Genomic DNA, 14,088 nt, shown 5'->3' on the forward strand with positions numbered 1-14,088 from the left:
CTACTTGACAAAATGTATTGACTGGACATGCAGGAACCATGGAAAAATGACCACTAAATTTTGCCAAAACAAGTCGAGATAGTCCTTCAGTTTCCTGCTTCACAGAGGAGACTGACAGATATTCTACAAAATACAGAAGTGACTAAAAAAATCTCTAGGCTGAAGATGGATGCCAGAACATTACAGAGGAATTTTGGGTGACTATCCAGGTAGCCAGCTGTCTCTGTTATTTTAGATTTTTGGAAGTTGCTTACAATGCACTTCCTGTTTACTTAGGTAATATTATATCCTTCTGGGGTCTTTGTTGTAGTTGAAGACTAGTTACAATTATAATTTTCCTTGGTTGTGATAAAAGATAAATTAGATATGAAACTCTAGACTCACAAATATGGGATAGATAGAATATTTTCTTTAATTTTGTCAAATACAAATAAACTAGATATTATAACTGCAATTCCTGCTTGATAACTTGTTCTATTATATGTAATTTTACTCTGTTAAAGTTAAAACCTTCCCTTTTTGATTAGATAGAAAAGGGAAAGTGCTGTGGGATGTCTTTCTGTATGCTGTGAATATGTGTTGCTCTGATTGGTTGATAAATAAAGCTACATTGGCCCATGGCAGGGCAGCTTAGAGGCACTTGGGAAATCCAAGCAGATATATGGAGAGAAGCAAAGGTCTGTGTTGTGGAACAAGACCCATTTGAACTGCTTAGTACCTGTGCAGCCTCCTGCTGCTTCTTAAGTTGCTCCAACATCTGCTGAAACTCCGCCTCTTTCTGTTCAGCTTCCTCCAAGGTGGCCTGATTCTGTTCCTCATAGGCCATGGCTACCACAGCCAGGATCAAGTTTATCAGGTAGAATGAGCCCAGGAAAATCACCAGCACAAAAAATATCATGTATGTTTTCCCAGCAGCACGCAGTGTCTAGAAACAAGAAGACCTGAATTACTTTCACAATTATTTCAGTACCTGGTGACTGTGTGTCTGGCAGAACTCTGACAAAATTAAAAATTGTGTCACTTCACTATTTCTTTAACCTCTATCTTTGTTCTTCTTTGACTTATACAGTCGTAATCATTGTAAGGGATTCTTGGATTCACCAAGACTAAAACAGTTGATGGAAAACGATGGGCACCTCCACCAAAACCTGAGCCTTTCATAGAAGAGATCAAAAGAAAGAGATAATACTTGAGAAGGAGACAGGGCTGAAGGGAGATTTGTCTTTTGTGCAGGAGAAATTGTGTCTAAGAAGAATGAGAAATAGCATTTGAGTCAAGAATGAGAAACAGAACAGAATCACTCTTCTTGGCTTTACTCCATTCAATATGTATTGTAATCAACAGGATAGAGAAGCCCACATCTCTGATCTCAAGTCATACTTTCTCTACTACATCATGTTTGGTTTGCATTTCATGATTCAGTTTGTATTCTTATATACTTCTACTTTAAGGCAGCAAATATGTTTCAGATTCTCACCAGTTGGTAAAGATTTTCCCAGAAGTCCTGAGTCATCAGTCGAAACAGGGACAAAAATGCCCAGCTGAAGGTATCAAAGCTTGTGTAACCATAATTAGGGTTTCTACCAGCTTTTACACATACATATCCTTCTGGACATTGGCTGCAAATGGGGAAAAAGAAAGTATGACAAGACATTTTGCTGTCTTTTTATTCTGCTAGAAGGCTATACTTATAAAATGATCTAGTCACTACTTAAAGGACACAAGGGTGTGGACACAACTCCCTGATACATTTCCCACCTTTGACTTCAAAGTATATTACTAGCTGCTAGGTGTTGCTGTTGCTAAGAAACCTTTCTTCCTCACTGCGGAATCATAGCTTGATACTTATGTCAGGGAAATAGCATAGATCAAAGTATTGCTTCTTGCTTTACAGAAGAAATTATTAACATTTAGATTATGTCCTTTTTTATTTATACTATAATAACTGAAAATTAGTATGCATAAAGTTAGTTGCTGTTATCAGTGAAGTTCTACAGAAAGAGATACACATATATATGGGAACAAACCACACATACTCACATCTCACACAAATGATTGGCTTACCCTGCATCAGAGCTATTTCCACACAGTAGTGCATCTAAAAAACCCTCCAGGAAATAATGATATCCTGTTTGAAAAAAAGAAAGTCACGTGACACACACTTGTACTGTGGAAAACACTAAAAGACTAGGGAAGTCAGGTCTTAGTTTCTTCAAGTGATTTTAAGCATAATGCATTATTCACTTAAACACAGGAGTTTTTCCCTTTCTCCCTTCAAATCTTACTATATATTAACGGTATTGGTACTCAATGGTACAAGGTTTTCTTCATTGTTAATGTAAAATTAGTGACAACCATGTGTACTCATGGGGCATTTATGCAAATGTTTCAGTATTTTCTACTTTCATGAAATAAATAAGTGTCACCAGCAGAAGGAGATTAGAATGAGAGGCATCTCAAAATTACTACATATATCAAAATAAAAAAGATGATATATTTTCCTGTTTCCCTTCCATATGTAATATCATTAGTAAATTCTTAAAATTAATCATAATTTACATTAACAGACTCTAGAATTCTAGTAGCTTATAATGATTCATAAACTTGATCAACTATATGAATATTGTAATGAAATGAAATATTTTAGAATGGAATGAAAACAAATCCTATTTTTTACAAATAAATGAAAATTTTAGAAAAACAATTAGAATAGATGAGCATTGCATCATATCACTGTTTCTCAGTTTTAATAAGTCTCTCCTTCCTTTCAGAAGCAACTTAAGAAACCATGTCTTCAAGGCTTTCTTCAACCATTCATTTCTTTCCCATCAAAGATTGACAATGAAGAACCCCCCTCACCATGTATCAAGTAGCATGTACACACATGATATTCTCAGTATACTCACTATGATTGTACCCACTCATTCAAAGTATTATCAGTACTAAAAATAAAGCCACACTCGTTATTCCCTATTGCTTGCATTGGACTTTGTAGTCTTTCAATGAAGTTTACTGAATGCATAGATAGGGATGACAGAAATACAGAACACATTGGATTAAATAATCATTATTGGACCAAATAAATATTGTTGGATTTTTGTAAGAAAAAATACTTCCCAAATGCTAACTTTCCAGAGGAATTCATTACATATGATATTATAAAGGACACAGGGAAAATAAGGGAAAACATCATTTATATTTCCAAACATGGACCGAAGAATCTGGCATAGAGTTTTTTAGGTTTTTAAAACTTTTGGAATCAGACCATATTCTAACACACACCTCTGATGGAAGTCTTATATCTCATCAGAGGCCAGGCCAACTTCCTGAAAACTAGAAGCCTTCTGTCCCATCAGAGGCTGGCCAGGCCAGCATCCTGAACCCCAGAGACCAGGCCAACTCCCTGAAAACTAGGCAGAAGCCAAACCAGATGAACCCCAGAGGACTGCCAGCCAGGTCAGTGACTGTGCACATAGCCAGAACTCTAGCCCTAAACTTCGGCAGCAAACCCCTGCTGGACTAGAGGCCATCCAGGCCATCAGAAGTCCAGCCCCCAATGCAGATGGAGATTCTCTGCTCAACCACAGGCCACATCAGCCAGAATGCCAGAGAGGAAACAGAAACCAAGGCAGAAAACACCTGTCCAACAAAAATAAATCCAGAAATTGGCACCTAGACCTATAACTCCAAATCTGGATGCCTAAACATTAATTGTAAGAATACAATCAACAACAGCCAAGGTAATATGTCATTGCTAACACCCAGCCACCTCACTACTGCAATCCCAAACATTCTAGCACAGCTGATACATAAGAAAGCAACCTTAAAATCAACTTTATGATGATAAAGGGCTTTAAAGAGGAAATGAATAAATCCCTTAAACAAATCCAGGAAAAGACAATAAAAATTGTATGAAATCAATAAAATCTTAAAGAATGTCAAGAAAACTAAGAAAAAGACAACAAACAGTTGACAGAAACTAGTAAAACTCTTCAAGACCTTAAAATGGAAATAGAAGCATTAAAAAAACAAACTGAGGGAATTCTGGAAATAGAATATCTAGGTAAATGAACAGGAAGTACAGATGTAAGCATTACCAACAGAATACAAGAGATGGGAGAGAGAGTCTCAGGTGTTGAAGATACAATAGAAGAAAGAGATTCATCAATAAAAGAAAATGTTAAATCTAAAAAATTCCTGACACAAAACATCCTGGAAATCTGTAACAGTATGAAAGACCAAGCCTAAGAATAATAGAAATAGAAGTAGAAGAAGATAATCAATTCAAAGGTCAAGGAAATATTTTTAACAAAATCATAGAAAATTTTCCAAAAAAAAAAAAAAAAAGAGAAGAAAATTTTCCTAACCTAAAGAAGGACATGACTATAAAGGTATAAGAATCTTACAGAGCACCAGATAGATAGGACCAGAGATGAAAGAACCCTCACCACATAATAATGAAAACACCTAAAACAAAGAACAAAGAACAAAGAAAGAATATTATAAGCTGCAGGAGAAAAAAGCCAAATAATATATAAAGGCAGACCTATTAGAAATACACCTGACTTCTCATTGGAGAAACCAAAAGTTAGAAGGGCCTGACCAGATGTGTTGCAGACTCTAAGACACTAAAGAAGCCTGTACAGACTGTTATACCCAGTAAAACTTTCTATCACCATAGTTGGAAAAAACAAGATATTTTATGGTAAAGTCAAATTTAAATAATATCTGTCCACAAATCCAGCCATACAGAAGGTACTAGAAGGAAAATTCCAGCCCAAGGAGGTTAACTACACCCATGAAAACACAGACAATAAGTAATCTTTCACCAGCATAATGCAAAGAAGTAACACACACACACACACACACACACACACACACACACACACACGGCCACTATCAAAATAATATCAAGCTAATTAGAAGAAAGAGATTCATCAATAAAAGAAAATGTTAAATCTAAAAAATTCCTGACACAAAATATTCTGGAAATCTGCAACAATATGAAAAGATTAAGCCTAAGAATAATAGAAATAGAAGTAGGAGAAGATAATCAATTCAAAGGTCAAGGAAATATTTTTAACAAAATCATAGAAAATTTTCCAAAAAAAAAAAAAGAAAAGAAAATTTTCCTAACCTAAAGAAGGACAAAATAATATCAAACTACAACAAAATAATAGGCATCAATAGTCATTGGTCATTGATAGCTCTAAATATCAATGACTCAATTCCCAAATTATAAAACAACAGTTAAACAGAACAGATGTGAAAATAAGACCCATCCTTCTTTTGCATAGAAGAAAAATGCCTCAATATCAAAGATAGACATTACCTCTGAGTAAAGTGTTGGAAAAAGAGCCAATCAAATGGCTCCAATAAGCAAACTGGTCTAGCTACTTTAATACCTAACAAAATAGACTTCAAGCCAAAATTAATCAAAAGATTTTAGGAAAGACACTTCAGTCTCATTAAAGGAAAAATCGACCAAGATGACATCTCAATTCTCAACATCTATGCTCTAAATACAAGGACACCCACATTTGTAAAGGAAACACTACTAAAGCTTAAATCACACATTGACCTATATGCATCAATATTGGGAGACTTTAATACCCAACTCTCACAAATGAAAGATCATATAGACAAAAACTAAACAGAACTACTGGAGATAACAGAAATTATGACCCAAATGGACCTAACATATCTATAGAACATTTCACTCAAGCACAAAAAAATACACTTTCTTCATAGCATCTCATGGAGGATTCTCCAAAACTGACCACATGCTTGGTCACAAAGCAATTCTCAACAGATACAAGAAAATTGAAAAAAAAAAAAAAAAAAACTTCTGAGTCCTATCAGACCACCATGGATTAAAGTTGGGTTTCAACAATAACAGTATGCCTACAAACTCATGGAAACTGAACAACTCTCTACTGAATTACCACTGTGTCAAGGAAGAGATAAAGAAAGAAATTCAAGACTTCTTAGAATTTATTGAAAATGAATGCACAACATACCCAAACTTATAGGACACAATGAAAGCAGTACTAAAGTTCATAGCATTAAGTGTCTTCATAAAGAATTCAGAGAGAGCTCAGACCAGCAACTTAACAATACACCTGAAAGCTCTAGAACAAAAAGAAACAAACTTAAGAGGAGTAGATGGCAGCAACTAATCAAACTCACAGCTGAAATCAATAAAATAGAAATTAATATAAATAATCAGTGAAACAAAGAGCTGGTTCTTTGAGAAAGTCAACAAAATAGACAAACCCTTATTCAACTTAACAAAAGACAGAGAGAGAATATCCAAATTAACAAAGTCAGAAAAAAAGGGGGACATAACAATAAACACTGAGGAAGTCCAGAGAATCATAATGATCATACTTCAAAAACCTGTACTCCACCAAATTGGAAAATCTTAAAGAAATGAACAAATTTCTTTCCTCTTCTTCTTCTTTTTTTTTTTTTTTTTTTTTTTTTTTTAACCAACCTAAGACAGAGTGCTTGTGTGGCCTGGGCAGGCGTCTCCATGACGGGTAAGGATACCAGCTGACGTCCCACGCAACCTAAGTCAGAAGCTCATTTTTTAGTTAAAGGGGGACATGTAGGGTTCTGGCCCCCGTTTTGGGTAACTGTTGCCTTGCTTGCAGACCTTGAACTTGATATCCTCCCTATGCTAATTCCCTGCCAGGTTCCACCCTGCTGAATGCTTAAGGGAAATTCCTTGTCTGTGTATCCTGCAGAATGGGAGTTAACAGCTTAGATGCAAGATTGTAAAACATGGTAGCGAACTTCAGCCCTCCAGGGTTCTCCCATTGTGCTATAAGCCTGTATTTAAGACCTCCTCCCTCCTTCAATAAATGGCATTCTTCATTTAAAAAAAAAGATATTTTTTATTCATTCCTCATACCAACCACAGATCCCTCCCTCATCCCTCCTCCTGCTCCCCCACCCCAAACTTCCCCTTCAGCCCACCCTACATCCCCTCCTCCGAAAATATATAGCCTTCCACGGGGAGTCTTGATAGATACCAATTATCAAAATTAAATCAAGATCAGATAAATAATTTAAGTAGATCTATAAGGAAATAGAAGCAGTCATTAAAAGCCCGCCCCCCCCCCAACAAAAAAAAGCCCAAGACCAGATAGTTTTAACTCAGCACTCTGCTAAACTTTCAAAGAAGGGCTGATACCAATACTCCTCAAGTTGTTCTACAAAATAGAAACAGATGAAACATTGCCAATTTTTTTTTATGAGACCACAGTCACCCTGATACCCAAACCACACAAAGACTCAACAAAGAAAGAGAATTACAGACCAATTTCCCTGATGAACATGATGTAAAAATATTCAACAAGTACTGGCAAACCGAGTAAAAAAACACATTAAAAAAATATCCACTACAATCAAGCAGGCTTCATTCCAGAGATACAGAGATGGTTCAACATATGAAAATCATCAATGTAAACCACCATATAAACAAACTGAAAAAAACAACAACACATAATCATCTCATTAGATCCTGAAAAAGCCTTTGGAAAACCTAACACTTCTTCATGAGAAAAGTCTTCAAGAGATCAGGGATAAACGGGACATACCTAAACATGATAAAGACAATATACAACAAGACGACAACCAACATCAAATTAAATGGAAAGAAACTCAAAGCAATTCCACTAAAACCATGAAAAAGACAAGGCTGTCCACTTTCTTCATATAAGTTCTAGCTAGAGCAATAAGTCAACTAGCAGAGATCAAGGGGATACAAATTGGAAAGGAAGAAGTATCACTAATTGTAAATGATTTAATAGTATACATAAGCAACCCAAAAAATTCTCCTAGGGAACTCCTACAACTGATAAACACCAATAGTGAAGTGGCTGGATACAAGATTAAAACAAAAACAAAACAAACAAACAAACAAACAAAAAAACCAGAAACAAACAAAACAGTAGCCCTCCCATGTACAATGATAAACGGGTTGATAAAGAAATCAGGGAAACACGACCCTTCACAATAGCCATAAATAATATAAAGTATCTTTGTGTTACTCTAACCAAACATGGGAAAGACCTGTTTGACAAGAACTTCAAGTTTTGAAGAAAGAAATTGGAGAAGATATCAGAAGATGGAAGGATCTCCCATGCTCATGGATCAGTCGGATTAACATAGTAAAAATGTCCATTTTACCAAAAGCAATCTATAGGTTCAAAACAATCCCCATCAAAATCCCAACATAATTCTTTACCAACCTTGAAAGAACAATACTTAGCTTCATATGGAAAAACAAACACACAAAAAAAAAACAAAAAGAAAACAAAAAAAAACAACCCTAGAATAGCTAAAACAACCCTGTACAACAAAAGAACTTCCATAGGTATCACCATCCTTGATTCCAAGCTCTAAGAGTAATAAAAACTGCATGGTACTGTCATAAAACAGATGTCAATGGATCAATGGATCAATGGAATGGAATGGAATTGAAGACTCAGACATAAATCCACTCACCGATGAACATTTGATTTTTGATAAAGAAGCCAAAATTATACAATTGAAAAAAAGAAAGCATCTTCAACAAATGATGCTGGTACAACTGGATGTTAGCATGTAGAAGAATTCAAATAGATCCATATCTATCATCCTGCATGAAACTCAAGTTCAAGTGGACCAAATATCTCAATGTAAATCCAGATACAATGAGTTTGAAAGAAGATAAACTGGGAAATAGCCTTGACTGCATTGTCACAGGAGACAGTTTCTGAATAGAACACCAGTAGCACTGACACTAAGATTGACAATTAATAAAATGGGATCTCATGAAACTGAAAAGTTTCTGTAAGCTAAGGACACTGTCAAGAGGACAAAATGGCAGTCTACAGAATGGGAAAAGATCTTCCTTAACTTCATACCTGACAGAGGGCTGACTTCCAAAATTCATAAAGAACACAAAAAACTAGACATCAACAAAGCAAATAATACAATTTAAAAATGGGGTACAGATATAATCATAGAATTCTCGACAGAGGAATCTCAAATGGCTGAGAAGCACTTAAAGAATTGAACATCCTTATACATCAGGGAAATGGAAATCATAATGACTCTGAGATTCTATCTTACACCTGTCAGAATGGCTAGGACCTAAAATTCAAGTGACAGCTCATGCTGGAGAGGATGTGGAGCAAGGGGAACACTCTGCTGTTGCTAGTGGTAGTGCAAACTTGTACAGCCCCTTTGGAAATCAATAGGATGGTTTTTCAGAAAATTGGGAATTTATCTACCCTGAGACCAAGCTACACCACTCTTGGGCATATACCAAAGGATGCTCCATCATACCACAAGGATAGTTGCTCAGTTATGTTCATATTAACTTTACTCTTATTAACCAGAATTTAGTAACAACCTAGATATCCCTCAACTGAAGAATGGATAAAGAAAACATGGTACATTTACACAATGGAGTATTACTCAATTGTTTAAAACAATGACATCATGGAATTTGCAGGCAAATGGATGGAATTAGGAAAAAAAATCATTCCGAGTGAGGTAACCCAGTTCCAGAAAGACAATCATGGTATGTACTCACTCATAAGTGGATATTAGCTGTAAAGTAAAGGATAACCATGCTACATTCCACAGACTCAGAGAGGCTAGGTAACAAGGAGGGTTCAAGGGGGATGCCTGGATCTTCCTGGGAAGGGAAATAGAAGAGATTTTTGTAGGTGGACTGGGGATAGTTGGAGATGGGAACATGAGGGACTAGGTTGGGGAGCAGTGGAGGGGAGAGTACTGAAAGAGGGACTGGATACATGGGGCATTTCAGGGTGAGACAGAAACCTGGAATGTGGAAATTCCCAGAAATCTAAAAGGATGACCCCAGCTAAGACTCTAAGCAACAGGGGACATGTATCCTGAACTGACCATCTCCTGTGACCAGGCAAGATTTCCAGGGAAGGGATTGGGACACCAACCCACTCACATAACCTTTGACCTACAGTCTGTCCTGCCTATGAGATGTGCTGGAGTAAGGGTGTTGCAAAGATTGTAGGAGTGGCCAACCAATGACTGTTCCAGCTACAGACCCATGACACAAAAGTGAGCCCATCCCTGACACAGATTGGAGCACTAGGAAGCAGAAGCTGGATGACCCAGAGACCCATGATAGAACCAAACAGGACTGGCGAAAAAAAAATGTAATGATGCCTAATGATATTCTGCTGCACTCATAGGTTGGTGACTAGCCCAGTTGTCATCAGAGAGGCTTCATCCAGCAACTGGTGGAAACAGATGCAGAGACTCACAGCTAAACATTAGGCAGAGCTCAGGGAATCCTGCTGAAGAGAGAGAGGAAGGATCGGAGGAGCCAGAGGGGTCAAGGACATCACAAGAAAACCCACAGAATTAACTGACCTGGGCTCATAGGAGCTTACAGAGACTGAACCAACAACCAGGGAGCCTGCATGGGACTGATGTACGCCCTCAGCATAAATGTGACAGTTACATAGTTTGATTTTGTTGTGGGACTTCTAACAGTGGGAACAGAGGCTGTCTCGGATTTTGCTGCCTGCTTTTGGGACCCTATTCCTCACGTTGGTTTGCCTTGTCCTACTGCAATTTGATATGCCATGTTTTGTTGATATCCATCAGAGGTCTGCCCTTTTCTGAGTAGAAATGGAGGAGAGGATTGGGGTGGGCAGAGGGAAGGTTGGGGGAGGGACTGGGAGAAGAAGAGAGAGGGGAAACTGCAATTGGGATGTAAAATAAATAAATAAATTTAAATTTTTAAAAAAAACTTTTTGGAATAAAAGAGAAATTATTATAATAATTTCAGGATATACTTTTGATACCCATATTTATAAATAAATTATTATCTCTTATTTTGTGGGTTCACATGTTTGAATGGATGTACCTGTGTGTACAAAAAAAAATCTCATCATGTACAAAGCCATGTGTTGTCACCAATATTTCCCTGTATCCTTGCACAGTCCAGGTTGCCACAGTAATTTTTAGTGGTCATATTTAGCAAAGGGGTTTCACAAACTATATTTTCTTTCGCTGTTACGGCTATCATTTGAGGAATGTACACTGATGGAGTATTCTAAGAAAATTCTCCCTAACTGAATTCGTTAGCCTCCTACATGACAACACAAAAGAGAGTAGTATTAAACAATAAGAATTAGAATAGTTATAAGATTAAACATTATATGTGTGTAAACCATGGATAAGCTGCTTAACACAATTCTTCTTATTATTAAGAAACATACAAATGGCCTATTATTAAGAAACATACTGGCAATATAGCACATTGTGAACATCGTGAACCCCCTAAATAAACATTAAAACCATTTGCCCAAGGTTATGAAGAAACATAGTGGTTACAAAGCCGAGTCCATTTCCTAGTATAACTGCAATAACATGGTTACTTTGGAGACAAACAGAGGGGACTTTCAAAATGTATAGTAAAAATACACATATTTTCTCTTTAAAGTCGTCTGTACTTTATGTTAGAGGTTGTATTCTAAAGTGTTCATGGATGAAACTGTATGCTCCCTGGAATTTTCTTTAAAGCATTACGGTAAAAAGTGTCTGTAATATAATGTAAAAGAAGAGACGGAGTCAAATTTTAGCAGCCAGCAGGTCTGGGTGAAAGGCACTTAGTGTCGTCATGTGCTATCGATTATCTTATCCTACCATATCTGTGAAGCCCCCGACCCCTGACAGTGAAACGGAACACTTCCAACAAATTTCAGTAGTAAAGAGTAAAGGCAAAATAAAGGTGTTTTCAACTATCAAAAGTTAAAAAAAAAAAGAAAAGAAACAGACAAATGGCTAGTGGTGTGGCTCAGTAGTACAGTACCAGCTCAACTTGTGCAAAGTCCTGGGTTAGATCATTAGCGCTCTTGTCAAAGCAAACAAACAATATCCAGGAGAAAGAAATGCCAAACAATAACATAGGTTTAAATATTTTAAGAAGTTTCATCAGATAATTTTCTAAGTGATGACAACTTCCTTGTGTTCATCTTTTACTAGTCCACGAATAGACAGAAGGCAAACATTGAAAGAGTAAGTACACAGAATGGTAATTCTTACTTGAGTCTTGAATATATGATTTCCAGTCAAACTCAAACACGGTTTCATTTACAAGTGTGCCGTTATAATCTCGAGTCACATTCCTCTCTATGCTATGTTCCTCAAGGGAAGAGTTGGTGGGAGGCCATTGTACACATTTATTCCTCAGGTTGCCCATGAAGAGCTGCAGCCCGATTAGAGCAAAGACACTCAGACAGAACACAGTGAGGATCATGACGTCAGACAACTTTTTCACAGACTGGATCAGGGCCCCTACGATGGTCTTCAGTCCTGAAAGAGAGAAGTTTATTACTATGAAGCCCTAAACATCTGAAGTAATAAATCCTTTACACAATTCTCTCGAAACAATTGAGTCATTGTATAAGTCCCAAAATGCTGCCAAAGGCAGGTAAATTTCTGATATAAAAATAATTTAGAGTAATACTTCATTTTAAAACAAATCTTCCATGCTGGTGTAGGTTATTCTTTATTATCATACAATTTGTCTTTTGTTAGAAAAGAATAAGATTGTTTAACACAAGTATCAATAGGTATAATGAATAAAATTTAATATATATAATAGGAAATAAATCCTTCATAACATTGACATTAGAAAATACATTTTAAAGTAGAAACTACTTGGAATGCATATTAGAGTGCCTACCCATTAAATACAAAAGCTGATAAAACCTGTAGGGACAGTAAGAGTGATATTATGTGAAGCACTCTGTCTTACGATTCTTGGCTTTCTATAATGATACATGTTAAGTAAGGCGGCCCATTTGAAAAAGTCCCAGAGTTAACTCAGTGAATAATCTATACGCTTACACATAGCTCTCACCTGGAATGACTGAAATAGTTTTCAATGCTCGGAGAACTCTGAACGTTCTCAACGCTGAGACATTGCCCAGGTCCACAAACTCTGTCACATATCTGTAATAGGGAGTTCACACACAAACACAGTAACAGGATGCAAGGAGACAATTATCTTATGCTTTATATTAATCACATCTTATCTAGAATTGATAAAATAGTTTTTAGACTCAGTGCTCTAAGAGTGTGAAAAGCTGAACATTACCCAGGTTTACAAACTGTTACTCACCTGTAGAGTTAAATCAAAATTGAAGATTTGGAGGGACTTAATGTTTAACTGGCACTTTTATGAAGACCCTTTGCTGTTTTTAAATGATAGTAGTGCAAGTTGCAAATTAAAGTTTAGAATTCATCACTGTAGCCTTGTTATCAAAATAAATACCATTACACTAAATGTAAATTCATAAAATATACATCTTTGATGCCATTTGGAAAGCAAGATAATCAAAATTGTATGTGATTTGGAAAAATTATTAAAGAGTAAACAAGCCATGGGCTATGGTTTCCATTGGAAAAGAAGTAATATGTGAAATCATCCAACCGAAATTTAGCTATTATAATAGATTGTCTATTGTCCTATTGTTGAAGACAGCATTTCCTAACACAATGTTTGAATATAAATTGGATAAATTAACAATAGCATTTTCTGTGGCCCAGTGCTGCTGTGTCATTATTTCTGTTTTATTTTTGAGAAAGAGAAGTCCCAAATACCATCCTGTAAGCTGTGGTTGAAAGGCACAGGGAAGGATTGCATATCCTGATCCAATGTAAAGTTATAAAATTAAGACCAGACAGCCAGTATTTACACTTCTGAGTACATCAGTACCATCTCTCCTCTTATATACCCCTTCAGACCTGCTGATGCCCAGAAAGTCAGCTGCCAAAGATGGGGTAAGTGGTGTTAGTTCACTGTCCTCCATACCTACTTTCACCTATTCCTGTTACTTTCAGCTTCTCTTTCTGGAGGCAGTTCATCACTTGCAAAAGAGAGAAGACAGGAAAATGGGAAATGAGCATAGACCTAGTCTGAATTGAAAGGTTTATGTTGAGTAAAAATAAAGAAGGCCATAAAGAGAGAGATGAGAGGAAGAATAAGAAATGAGTCCGAAGGGAAATAGAGGTTGGGTGTATCTGCTTATAATC

At 36.5% G+C, this 14,088-nt stretch overlaps 1 protein-coding gene across 1 annotated transcript in view; it reads right to left on the reverse strand.

Annotated features, from left to right (window-relative positions):
* The window catches only part of Scn1a (sodium voltage-gated channel alpha subunit 1), a 149,192-nt gene that overhangs the window by 46,249 nt on the left and 88,855 nt on the right, over positions 1-14,088 (reverse strand). Inside the window, exons 6-10 of the mRNA XM_076569585.1 lie at positions 12,914-13,005; positions 12,094-12,363; positions 2,065-2,128; positions 1,478-1,619; positions 719-925 (exon numbers count right to left, since the gene is read on the reverse strand). Of these exons, the coding sequence (XP_076425700.1) occupies positions 719-925; positions 1,478-1,619; positions 2,065-2,128; positions 12,094-12,363; positions 12,914-13,005 (775 nt within the window). The remainder of the gene's footprint in view (positions 1-718; positions 926-1,477; positions 1,620-2,064; positions 2,129-12,093; positions 12,364-12,913; positions 13,006-14,088) is intronic.

This window comes from Peromyscus maniculatus, chromosome 4 (genome assembly GCF_049852395.1).
Source record: "Peromyscus maniculatus bairdii isolate BWxNUB_F1_BW_parent chromosome 4, HU_Pman_BW_mat_3.1, whole genome shotgun sequence".
Taxonomy (NCBI): Eukaryota; Metazoa; Chordata; class Mammalia; order Rodentia; family Cricetidae; genus Peromyscus; species Peromyscus maniculatus.